General features: G+C 47.0%; 1 protein-coding gene across 2 annotated transcripts in view; it reads right to left on the reverse strand.

Moving 5' to 3' along the window:
* Positions 1-13,542, reverse strand: part of RFTN1 (raftlin, lipid raft linker 1) — a 205,397-nt gene that overhangs the window by 49,832 nt on the left and 142,023 nt on the right. For both annotated transcript variants that reach the window (XM_012806319.2, XM_023513688.1), the window contains one exon: positions 5,113-5,316. In XM_012806319.2, the coding sequence (XP_012661773.1) occupies positions 5,113-5,316 (204 nt within the window). The remainder of the gene's footprint in view (positions 1-5,112; positions 5,317-13,542) is intronic.

Below are 13,542 nucleotides of genomic sequence, written 5' to 3' on the forward strand. Positions count from 1 at the left end.
CTGTCTCAAAAAAAAAAAAAAAAAAAAGAAAAAGAAAATGTGCTTTAAGTAGATAAGCCTGTATATTGACACAATGGAAAGGTGTATAGCAACAGAAAACGTGGAAGACTCTCACACACACAATGAATGTACCTCAAGTACATACAAGTGTACACTCCTTTTTACATAATTTTAACAACTAGTCAATGGTGTTTCAAGCTGGGACTGTGGTTACCCTGGGGGACAGAGACAGTGGGTGGCATGAGAGGGCTTCTAGAGGACTGGTGTGTTCTATTTCTTGATCTAGGTGCTGTTACATGGGGTGTGTGCCCCATGTAAAAATCCACTGAGCTATACACCTTGATCCATACAATTTGTCCTGGGTGTACTAAACTGCAATAAAATGTTTATTTGAAGATGTGCTATGGATACATGAGAAAATGCATTTAATGGCATATGTGAAATCTACTCCTTATGTTATTAAGTGGCTTCTAAGGAAGGGAGGCACTGCCTATAACTACTACACCAGGCATTCTTGGAGACAGGTGTTGTTCCAAGGGTGTGGCTGTAAGAAACGCTGGACATTACTTAATTCTCTCTCTTTTTCCAGTCCCTCCACCAACAAATCTGCAGTTCCCTGTTGACAGACATCCAACTGCCTTCTTCTCCCATCATTATCAGCATTACTGAGCATCATGCAGAAAACTTTACTGGTCACCTTCTGGCTCTGGGATGCTACGTAGTATAGAATGTATGACTTGCCTGGGAGGGTTGGTTATTATGTATATATAAAACACAGCTCCCTACATGCAGGGGGACCAAAAAATGTGTATACATTTTAAGAAAGGAAAAAACTGTATTACAATTGTAATACTCAATATATACTGATAACAAAAGATAAATATAAGTCACATTGAGCACCTCTTATAATTGCAGAAGTCGAATGTGACTTGAGTGTTACAAATTTTATTGTATTTGAAATAAGCACATGCTTTTTACATATGTATTTTGCAAATAGAAGGTAATGAAGGACATGCTGAGGGTCACAAAAAGGTAGTGTAAATATCAAGTGTTATTTGGATTTAGATGCAGCTGGGGAATCAGGGAAGGCTTCAGAAAGACAATGTTTTATGAGGGTAGGAATGGAGAGACATCTGGGCATACCGTGACCCTTATCACCTGGAGTGTATTCTAGTCCTAATTCTTAGTTTATCCAGGCCTTAGAACTAACTTCTAGTTTGTATGAAACGCAGGCTAGAAAAGTCAGGTCAATGGCACACGAGGCTCTGACCAGCCGAATCCATATGGAGGACACTGTGCAGGACGAGTGGTAGGGCTCCTTTCAGGGGCAGAAAAAAGGACCTTGCAGGGAAAAAGAGAAGCGAGGACATGGTCACTATAAACAGTGTGGGTTGCCTGAATGGATTCTGGTTTGGACAATCCCCTGCAAAGGACATTTTTGAAACCAAGAGTGGGAGGACTGGCAGGGTAGGAGAGGACAAGGACAGACTGAGGACAGGAAAAGGGCAGGAGTAGGGTAAGGAAAGGACAAAGTAGGAGGGTCAGGGCAGGAAGGGATAGTGGCAGTACCAGCCTCGTGGCTGGGGAAGGTAACAGGGCTTTCCCGGGCCCAGAAGGCCTTGGTGAGAAGCCAGCTGCTTTGCCTGGTCTTCCCTGGTAGGCAGCTGGCCTCCACTGTGACTTTACCCCTGCCTTCCAGTCCCCACACAACCGCTCCCCAATAGCCAGCTCCACCAGGGTCTCTCCTCCTGGTCTTTCTTTCCTGATTTCTAGAAGCGCAGACTCTGGCCTTTGTCTCACTGGCTGACATGTCCCTGAGAGCCTGTCTGCACTGCTGTGTGGCCCCTGGACTCATTCTTACTTCTAAATCACCTCCCCAGGATGATCTTGGAGCTCTTCTCTCCCCATCTAGAGAGCTGCTAAGACCCTGCTGGGGGCCACTACTCCTGACAACACAGCCACCCACCTCCCCTCTTTTCCCACACTCATCACATTCCTTTTCCCTACCCACACCTTTCTTCCTGCCACTCTCTTGCCACTTACTAGCTAGTAACCTTGACAATGACATAATATCTCTGTACCTCAGTTTCCACAGCTATCCCACAGAAATAAGAACAGTACCTGTTCTTTGGCTTGTGAGGATAAAATGAGCTGCCGTGTATGAATTGCTTAGACCAGCACCAAGGCAAAGTGACTGCTAGGTGTCCACGATCATCACTGTGCCTCTCTGCTTGTGCCTTAAGCTTGCCAGGGCCCAAGGGCAGAGCCTCCTCCCACCTAAGACATTGTCCTTCTAAGGCTCAGTGAACAACCCCAAGGAGAAAAGCCCTGGAAACCACAAGTAGGAGCCCAATGCGAGGACTGTTCACGTCCTTCCACATCCTTGGGGGTGTAGGGGGAGCACCAGGAGGTAAAGCCTCACAAACAGAAGCTAGACGTCTCAACTGGATAATATGGACTGAAACATCACCTTGTTTATGGGACAAAGTTCTCTGGAGTTTTATGACTCTGTGGAAAATATTTTGCAGTACAAATGTCTATTTAAGAGTCATGATTGGTGCTTTTCCAGATGGCAAACAGCTTAAAGATGTGCTTCTAGCTCTGCCAGGTTTATTTGTAAGGACACTAATTATTTCATTAGAAGTAGGTTCCTTTTAAGATTATGATTAACTTGGCTTCCTTTTTAAATAATTCTGGTAAAACAATATATGCATATTACATCCCGGCCAACCTTGGGCTTTTCCAGAGCAGAAACACCCTAGTCCCCAAAGCATTACTCCCAAGCCACACTCTCCATCCCCACAGAAACATACAAGGTAAAATCACATTTAAAATCACAGTGGGTTGCAATTAGGTTTGTTCTGGAAATTTTGCAGCTCTCTCTGAGATGGACACTTGCAGCTGGGGTGGAGCTGCAGACAGGGCTGCATGGTTGCACCTGCCAGGGGGAATTTCATGTTCTGTCTTCAAGGCAGGGAGGCTGGATTTAATCCTGCTAAAGCCAAGGGAGGATATAACAGCATTTCAAATGCTCAAGTCAAATCTGAAGGAAAAAAAAACATAAATTATCTGTATCTCTGGACTCCAGGTTGGAGGGTGGGGCGAGGGGGGAGTAGAGGAAGTTAACTCAGCCTTGATTGCCAGAACCCTGAGCATTAGAGAGATGGCAAAGGGCTTTGTGGCCTTCCAGGGTGTTCTCTCTTAGGGCTCAGTTGCTCCCAACATGCTCAGGACTGTGGGGCCAAAGAGAAGACCTCTCTTTAAATGCCCCAATTCTTCTAAGAGAGAGAAAATTCCCAGGGCCACCTGTGGATCTGCTACCGCCAGCACCTCCTTGCACAGCTGTAACAGCTACCTCATCAGTTTCCCAGGGAGAAAGGTGAAACTGTGCACAGCTGCGGAGAACTTCCATAGGCACCAAGACAGGGTAAAAGGAGCTGCTGTTTACCAGGAGATGGGGAGTCCCTAAAGCAGTGGTTCTCAACCTTCCTAATGCCACGACCCTTTAGTACAGTTCCTGTGGGTCACGACCCACAGGTAGAGAACTGCTGCCCTAAAGGAAGAGGGGAGCCAGAGGGGTCCTCTCTGGCCTCCCTAGTGCTGGTCGGTCAGGCTGTAAACATCTGCCCCAAGCACCTGCTGCCCCGGGTGTTGCATAATGCATCCCGGGACAGGCCATGGCAATCCCTGCCTCAGGGAACTTCACAGGCACCGTGGAGGGCTTCCTCCTGTACCAACTTGGCTGCCAGGGCATGGAAGTGACTCTTCATCAGTTGTATTAAAGAAACATAAACACCAGCCACTAGCCGTATATAGTTATTTAAATTTAAATGAATGAAAATTAAATATATCTTAAAATTCAGTTCCTCAGTCACAAAAGTCACATTTCAAGTGTTTAGCAGTCACAGACACCCAGTGGCTGCCATAGTGGCCAACCCAGATATAGAACACTTTCACCATCACAGAAACTTCTGTTGGACAGCTGCTCTAGATGTATTCCTAACGAGCCAATCGCCTTTCTTATGTCATTCATCCATTCAACAAATGGCCATGAACCACAACTCCATGCACGCCTGCTGCTACTATAATAACCTGTCAATATTAGGCATTTAGATATTTAGTAATAATAGACTTGCATCCAAAATTAAGACCTGTCTGTGCTGTATCAGGGATGATTTAAAGTAGAAACACTAAGCATTAAGAATGATGTCTCTATTGTAAGGACGCCTGCTTGCATTTCAAGGATTGCAAACAATGTAGAATCCAAACTCCTTTCCTGACACTGCTAATTCTTGAGAGAGAAAACTACACAACTATAAGACACGGTGCTGTTGATGCCCCCTGCCAGGTTTTGCTGAGATTGGCACATTTGGTGTGATGTTTCACTGAGGAACCCTGCTGACTGGCAGCCCTCAGGACCTGCACGCGCTGGTTTGTCTGCCCTTGTCCCCAAACTGCCTCCCAGCCTTGACGCACCCTGGTGACTCAACTTGCCTTCTTGTTAACCCAAAACCCTTTCTTTGCTTGACATGTTTCCCCACTGGGGGAACAATTTTTTCTGCCTTAGGAGAGCTGACATCAATAGCGCTACCCTGTGTGGCAAACCCCTGGAGATAACCCATTACTGGGGAGGGGGTACAGGGTGCCAAGAGACCCGGGAACAGTGTGAGTCTCCATGGAGCTTACAGCAACCAGGCTATTCAATTTATTTCTCTGCTGTTAATTCCAAGGTGCTGCTACTGCTACTTCAAACTGTAATAGTGTCTACAAACAATTTGCACTTTTGGAATGGCACAATCCCAGGGGGTAATTAACAAACCCAGGGAATAATCTTTTTAAAAGCTTTTGAAAGCAACAGAGACAGAGGCCACCTCTGATGAAACAGAACCACTCCCTGTTCTCTGTCATTTCAGAAAATACCTGGCTGATACCTAGAGAGGTTTAGAGGGCACAGGTCCTGAACTTTATGGGAAGTTCCTCAAGATGTGTTAATTAGCAATCCAGTGCAGCGTGGCTACTGGCTATAGAGCATCCTGAACGGAACAGGCTCGGAACAAGGGCTGAGATTACAAGAGTAAGCAGCAGAGTTCACAAGGGCTGGGCACGTCATACCATTCACCATCCCGAGGTAGAAGACTGCGTTCACCAGCATGCCTCCTTTCCGGAAGTGTTCACTCATGTGCTCCAGCCAGTTGGCATCCAGACTGCTCACTGCCTGGCCATTTCTGGAGACCCGGAGAGGAATGGTCACAGGGTAGTACTGCTGGCACTTCTGCTGGTTCTTCGGTTTGTTGAAGAGGGCGAAGATCTCCATTTCTGTTGGGATTTGGAAAGGGAGTGGAGAGAGAAAAGGTCAACCGGTGATAAAAGTCTGCATCATTGGATTTAGGGGACTCTCTCAGGAGCCTCATGATATTATTAGAAATATTAGAAATAAAGCCTCTTTTGTATTGTTGCCAAACAATAAGATCTGATTCCAAGGCAATAAGGCTGCCTTCAAGTATAACAAGGACTTCAAAGGTTGGGCTTCGATGGAGGACTTAGGCTTTGAATCTGGAATGTAATAAATAGCTGTTATCTGGGATTTATTGGCATAGTTAGGTATTGAAGGGAAGAACACAGTAGAAATTTCTAAAATTCATACAAAGACATGTTTTGGAAGTAAATGCAGCCATATTCAGTGAGAGTTGATCTTTTAAAAAGTAAACATAACCAATTTGATGTAAGCATTCCAAATTGTATATAAAATCAGTACACTGTATTCCATAAATACAGTAATGTACACAGTTATGATCTAATAAAAAAAGGAAAAAATAAAATAAAAAGTAAATGTATATAAACATATAAAGACAAAAACACTGCTCTCGAGTGGTGCCTGTGGCTCAGTGAGTAGGGCGCTGGCCCATATACTGAGGGTGGCAGGTTTGAACCTGGCCCTGGCCAAATTGCAACTAAAAAAATAGCTGGACATTGTGGTGGGCACCTGTAGTCCCAACTATTTGGGAGGCTGAGGCAAGATAATCGCCTAAGCCCAAAACTTGGAGGTTGCTGTGAGCTGTGACATCACAGCACTCTGCCAAAGGCGATAAAGTCAGATTCTGTTTCTAAAAAAAAAAATACTGGGAACTATGCATGCCCCTAAACTCACTATCTATAACTATAGTAATATTACCTGGGGCTTAACCCAGAATTCTTAATCAAGTTCATCAAAAATACATCATTGATATGTAAAAACAAGCATGTTCCCGTAAATGGGGGTTCCTGCCTGGAGTGGCAGGTTCACCCAAACAACCAAGCAGGCACTGGAAGTCAGGTGCCAAGCTTTTGGTTTCTCCATTTATAGCTCAGATCTTTAGAAATCAATAATCACAAGCACCCAACAGCTGAGCTGTACGTGCTGCTGGGCATGAGTTAGCAGTGGCAGCCTCAGGAGCAAATACCTGGAATTTCAATCCAAGTCTGAAGGTCTATTTTTGTGTTACTCATTTAAGTCAAGCAATCAGAGTTGACCCAGCTTTAAAAGCTTTGCTTACACAGCCTGGTCAGGAATATGCTTTGGTTTCCAAATATATCTTCTTGAATCATAAAAAAATCTCCACACTTCTTTCAAAGAAAAATTTAAAAGTCATAAACAATGGCTGACATTAGCAATAAGGACAAAGCACATTCAAGCTCCCTGTATGAGACACCTAGACCCACATTCTGGGATGTTGTTTCCCAAATTTCAGTATTTAACATTTTTGGTAGTATCCAAGGTACTAGCCAATTATTTTTTTTTAACTGAGTCACTCTCCTCTATTTAAATAAATACCTTTAAGAATGAAATTGTTCTTCATGTCTTTAAAGGCAAACCACTACCATTTGCCATAAACAGGGGTAACAATGATGCACATTGACATCAAATACGTCCATCCACGTAACTTCTAAAATTAGCTCACACAGGTACGGCATTTGGGGACAAAAGTCTTCTCACAGCCCCATCTGATTTCTAGGAAAAAATGCTAAGCCATAAGACCTTGTCATCAGCAATAGTTAACCTAAGAGAGGAGCCACTGTCTGAATAGAACTTCATACAAAGACATGTTTTGGAAGTAAATGCAGTCATATTTGGGTGAGAGTTGCTCTTTTAAAATGTAAATGTACCCAAACACATAAAGACAAAAATACTGCTCTAATTCCAGGAACTGCATCCCTGAACTCACTATTTATAAACTGCAGTGGGGTTTCCTGGGGCCTAATCCATAATACTTAATCAAGTACATCAAAAATACATCATTGATAAGTAAAAATAAGTATGTTCCCGTAAATAGGGGTTCCTGCCTGGAACGGCAGGTTGGCGCGAACAGCCAAGCAGGCACTGGAAGTGAGGCGCTATTCCTGACCAGCCTGTGTAAGCAAAGCTGGGTCAACTCTGATTGCTTGACTTAAATGAGTAACACAAAAATAGATCTTCAGACTTGGATTGAAATTCCAGGTATTTTCTCCTGTAGGCTGCCAGGAGTGGCATTCATCCAATAGAACCAGTTAGAAAAGGAAGGTGCATGTGTAGAGGGGACCACCTACATCTGAAACTCCAACTCTGAAACATCAGCTCTAGCCTGGTCATCATCCCCACCCCCAGGGTGGACAGAGGAAGACAGAGCCAGTCAGACAAGGCGACCTTTGTCGTCCCTCTGCCTGACTTGTAGGAAGCTGTCCACAGCCAGGAAACGGTTTCCCACAAGAAATTAGGTCCGAGGGTATGGAGCTGGCCATCAGTAGGCCACTTCAAGATTTGGAAAGACAAACATCAGGAATGGAGTAAGGCAGAGGAGGTTTGTAATGGAGGAAACAGTCATGGATTGAACCTGGGGGAGCAGTAAGGGAACTAGGTGATGGGCGTTTTCCAGTCCTAGATGCCAGAGGTTCAAATAAAAGCTGCAGCTCCTAGGAGCAAGAGGATACTCAGGGCTAGAGTGAGTTCTTGGCTTTATTTGGATTTCTTCAAAAGCAGACTCTGTAAGCGTTCTTGTATGCGTAGTTAATTTGGGAAGTGATCCCAGGAAACAGAGGGAAAGAGCAGGGTTGGGAATAGAGATGAGATGAAGCCAATGATGGGTGCATTAAAGAACAGGTCATGGCTTGGGCACCGAGGCTCAGTCCTGCCAGGTACACTATATGCCATACACCTTGGGTTGGCCCACCAAGGGCAAGAAAGCCTACTGAGGCTCAGTCCTGCCAGGTACATTACAACACACCTGGGGTTGGCCCACCAAGGGCCTTCCCCCTTATGGGTCACTCCTGAAGTTCCCAGGGCAAATGGGCGGCCTGGCTATTCCCATTCCTGAGAACACCTGTAGGCAAAGAGGCTAAGCAAGCAGTGGGCTTGGCCAGAACTGCCCACAGGTGACCCCAGGTGGGGCTGGAGTACCACTTGCTATAATCTGCTCCAGTCAAGCCCAGATGCAAAAGAATTAAAAAGGAAAAAAATACCACAGATTCTGCATGGGAGAAGTGAGTGGGGAAATGGCCAAAGTCCAAAAATACGTGCTAACACTTGATCACGCAGAAGGATCTCCACTCACATGACAAGACAACTTTCCCAGATGCATAATGAAACAGAAAAAGGGGAAGGCCAAAGGAGAAGCGAGAATGCTGGGGGTGGGCAGAGGAAGACAGAGCCTGCCAGACAAGGCAACCCTGCTGACAGCATCCCCCGGGGTAGGGCGCTGCTGAGGCCAGAGACAGAAATAAATTTTCCAGGAAGGAAAAGGAAATGCTGTTGGAATGAAGAGTCTCCAAAGAATTAGCAGCAATGAAATATTGGGAGAAACCTGATTTCAGATGCATAACCCACAGTAAACCCCTCTGTCCCACTGTCTCCTTGGCTCCGTTCTCTTCCTACTCACATGGAAACCAGCCAAGAGAAAATGTCCAAAAATGTTACTCTTTGATGTTTATTCTGATTCTCCAACACACATCCTCACATGAGCAGGCACCAAAGATTCCAAAAAGAAGCCCCACATTTGTTTAAACTTTCTTAGTTGCTCTGTGACTGTGCCATGACCCCAGCTGGAAGATTTTTCCAAACATGGGACAGAAAGTCCCCAAGGGCTGGGGAAGGCATTGTTTCTGAGAGTCTTCTCAGAATGGCAGAAGGACCACACTGGCCGAGCACCCCAGAAGCATCAAAACCGTCTTCTTGTCTCTCCCTTTCTCCCAACCCAGGGGCCTGGCTTTGTCTCATTCAGACCCCTCATGTCCAGCAAAGCCCCTGTGATGTGGGAGGGGCTGCACACATTTGCTGGACAGATCTAAGCCAGACAAGAGGTGGAAGCCATGGAGAGCAGAGGGGCCAGCTAGGCCCTGCAGCCTGAGAGCCTGGTCCACTCAGCCTTGCCAGGCTACTCAGGAATGGGGAGGAAAGAGGCAGAGGTCCAGCTCTGAGGCCTATGTCTGGCATGGGGACTCAGGCACGAGATGAACTCCTGCATCTGTCTACAGGTGTGGCCCCAGAGGCACAGGATAGAGTCAAGATAGCAAGAGGTTATTGGTCAGGTCCTGATACCCAAGGAGACTTCAGGTCTGGAGGAGAAGAGAGTTCACAGTCCAGCCTAATGTGTGGGGTTCCAAAGACTAGACATAGACACGGGAAAAGGAGGAGGCAGCTGCGCTGGATGGAACAAGTGGGAGTAGGTGTGGCCAGGGAGCTGAGGCTGCGTGGGGACTGCAGGCTACACAGGGAGTAGGCAGGGGTGAAGGGGAATGGGGAAGGCAGGGATGTGTGGAGGGGAGGGAGGGTCTCAGGCTGCTCCAGACAGATAGCTACACCCAGGCAACAAGGAATTGCTCCTCACAACAGCCTGCCACAAGGCTGTTGTGAGGAGCGATTCAGACAAGGCTGCTGGGGCGGGTACTAACAGCAGGGTGCCTCTGGGCCAACGAGGACCAACTAACAGGGCGGCAGGGAAAGGCCAAGTGCAGGAACCACCACATGCACAGCATCCACAGGAAACCACTTGTGAGGATGACAGCGGGCACATGCCCTGTGTTTACACGGGCCTTTCTCCTTCATCATCTCCTGTGACTCTCCCAGCCTCCATGGGAGGGGGTGGCACTGGTCCTGTGCCCACAAGTGTTAAGTGGATCCCCAGAAATCATAAGCCTCTAAGCAGCAGAGCCAAGATCTTTCAAACCCCAAACTCTGGGCTCTCTCCCAAATCTAACAAGAGGCTAATTTAGTCAGGGCACAGAGAGCAGGCGCTGCTACCCACGGGTGGGAGCTCAATAGCTGTTCATTAATGGACTGAAAGGCCAGAGAGACAATGGCAGGTGGCAGATATGGGAGGGGTGGCACTGTGGGGTTGCTATCCTAAGGGTCAGGGAGGGGAAGGAATGGCCCAGCAAGCAAGGAAGCTGCCCATCAGGGAAGCCAGAGCCCTGAGCTTTACACTCACAGGGAATGGGTGGCTGAGGAGGCCTGCTCAGTAAAATCCTCTTAGCCCCAAATGCATTTGAGGTCTTGAGCTCAGGTTTCTGGCTGACATTTAAATGAGGAGGTGCAGGATGGGATGGGCAGTGCCTGAAAGACTTATTATTTTGTTGCAGTGAGAACAACTGGAATTTTCATGAACCTGTCTGGCTTCTGTGTGTCTGACTGTAGCTTCAGGCAACAGAGATGATGGGGCTGTCCCTGCACAGGCTCAGGTGATCACTGCACAGCCCAGACCTCAAAGCAAAAGGAAATTCCCCCACACCAAGAAACAAAAGTCAGTGAGAGGAAGAGGCATGCAGGATGGGCCTTCCCCAGAACCTGCGTAGGCAAAGGGGGAACCACTGCTGGGCCAAGCTCCCAGGAATGGGGGGAACCTGCCCAGATGGAGAATCCGGTTGGAAAGTCCTATCTGAGCAGTCACTGCCTAGCTTCCTCTCCCCACGGCCTCCTATAAAGGAAATAAATTAACTGAAGAAGGGGGGAGGGGGGCGACTCCCTCTGGATTTTTTTTAATTGTCTTGCTGTGATTGCCTATTTAAGCCCACCTGGCAGAAAGAGAAGTAAAACCACTTCACCCTCCTTAGGGGGCCCTGAGAGAAACGCAGGCTGAGAGCTGAGCCAGCGGTGGGGAGGGCAGACTGGGCAGGGCGATGGTGAGTGAGGAAACCAGACTTTCCAGCAAGATTTGGAGAGAGACTGGGGGTCAGGCAATGCCATGACCACTGGGGACAGGGTTCCTGAACACCCAGCCTTCAGGGAGACCAGATGCTGAAGCTGTGAGGAAGAAAGTTACCTGTATGAGAGCAAGGATGGTGACCTTCCTTATCTGTGACATGGGCACAATCACAGCATCTTCTGCCACAAGGCTGTTGTGAGGAGCAATTCAGACAACAGATAGAAGGACCCAGAAAGTGCACCTGGAGTGACCACCATCATGACTGCTGTCTGTCCATCCCCCAACAGGCCTGCGTGCCCATTGGTAACCCCTATATGTTTAATAGCTGATGGAAAATCCAAAGGCTCCATTATTTCCCCAGAAAAGGAAGAAGGGCACCAATGAGCTCCCTATATTTCAGAGAGACCTGCAGCCCGAACAGTCAAGGGGCAGCCTCACGTGTGAGATTGGGGTTGGAGGAGATTTCATAGTGTCCAACCCTGGCCTGTCACCTCCCATAGCTGAAGTTCCCATCTGCTGGTGGTCTGGTCACTTCCAGAAACACACATATCACCCACTCTCCCCCGGCAGGATCTGGTTCTCTAAGAGAGAACAGAGGGTTGGGGTGATGGGATAGAGGTCAAGATGCTTTGGGTGTGAGGGGTTTCTGTGTGATCAGCTCCGGGGACATCTCTGGGTGACATCTCTGGAGGGTCACCTTGGGGAGGCTGCCAGGACAAATCTCCCCGGGCCGACCACAGAAGACAAGAAGTCTGAAAGGAGGCTTACAGCAGCAGTTCTCAACCTGTGGGTCGTGATCCCTTTGGGGGTCGAATGACCCTTTCACTGGGGTTGCCTAAATACATCCTGCATATCAGATATTTACATTACAATTCATAACAGTAACAAAATTACAGTTATGAAGTAGTAACGAAAATAATTTTGTAGTTGGGGGTCACCACAGCATGAGGAACTGTACTAAAGGGTCGTGGCATTAGGAAGGTTGAGAACCTCTGTCTTAGAGGAAGGGGGTTTCTGGCACACAGGGATTATTCACAGCCTCCTTTCTTAGTCCATGAGGTAGAGGTCAAGGGGCAGGACCACCGAGCCTGTACCCCAACAGCACCTGCTCACACATGTGGGTGAAGCAGTGCTGAGGGATTTACAGGCACATCTCCTCTAACATTTCAATAAGAAGTAAGTTTTCTCCCCCTAGTTCACAGAAATAGAGGCAAGAAATTGAGGCACAGAAGGGTAAGTATGGGACCAAGACTACTTACTGCCCAGATAGAAGGCAGCAGGCTGGAGTGAGAACAGAGGCTGGTTCTCAACCCCTGTGCTACCTGCCTCCCCCTGACTCCTGCCCCTGTCCCCTGGGGGACCCAGGCCTGGCCAGACCCTCACCCTCTTGCAGTACTAGACTGTAGGGGAAGGTTCCACTGAGGCCCGTCTTCCTTCTCAAGATTCAGAGCACAGAAATCCAGCCCACTGTCAATGAGAAGATGAAGCTTCCTGGATTAAGACGTGGGCATTCACTGGGGAGGCACACATTGGGTCTAAACACGCCCTCCCATGAGGGGAACATAAGTCTGCCTTAAACAGAGCAAAAAATCACAGAAATAAGGGGCTCATTTAGTATTTCAGCACGTACTAAAGAAGGATCAAGGCCTTGATTAAACAATAGTCTTAATATAGCCCAGAAGTGAGGCAGCTCCAGTCTCTCCTTCTAAATCAGTGTTTTTCAACCTTTTTTATATCATGGCATACTTGAACCTATAGTTAAACTTCCACAGCACATTTAAATTATGTTGATCCAAAAAAAAAAGAGTGAAAAAAAGAATACACTTACTGGCGGTGCCCGTAGCTCAGTGGGTAGGGTGCCGGCCCTGTACACTCTGGCTGGTGGGTTCAAACCCAGCCCAGACCAGCTAAAACAACAATGACAACTTCAACAAAAAAATAACCGGGTGTTGTGGCAGTCATCTGTAGTTCCAGCTACTTGGGAGGCTGAGGCAAGAGAATCCTTTAAGCCCAAGAGTTTAAGGTTGTTGTGAGCTGTGATGCCACAGTACTCTACCCAAGGCCACAGCTTGAGACTCTCTCCAAAAAAAAAAAAAAAGGAAAATACTTACTGTGCTTTGAACTTCTTTTGAAAATAATTTAATTAATGATTTAAAAAATTTTCATGGCACACCTAAGATCCTCTCCATCACTGTTCTAAACCAACTTTGTGAATATGTCCCCAGAATTAGCCATCTCATAATTTTCTTCTCAAGAAGTTCTTATGTAACAAAAGAAACCATTTCCTCTTGTTTTTACTTTTTTTTTTTTTTTGAGACAGAGCTTCAAGCTGTCCCCCTGGGTAGAGTGCCATGGCATTACAGCTCACAGCAACCTCCAACTCCTGGGCTCA

Source organism: Otolemur garnettii, unplaced genomic scaffold (assembly GCF_000181295.1).
Source record: "Otolemur garnettii isolate 467f Iridium unplaced genomic scaffold, OtoGar3 scaffold00002, whole genome shotgun sequence".
NCBI classification, from domain to species: domain Eukaryota; kingdom Metazoa; phylum Chordata; class Mammalia; order Primates; family Galagidae; genus Otolemur; species Otolemur garnettii.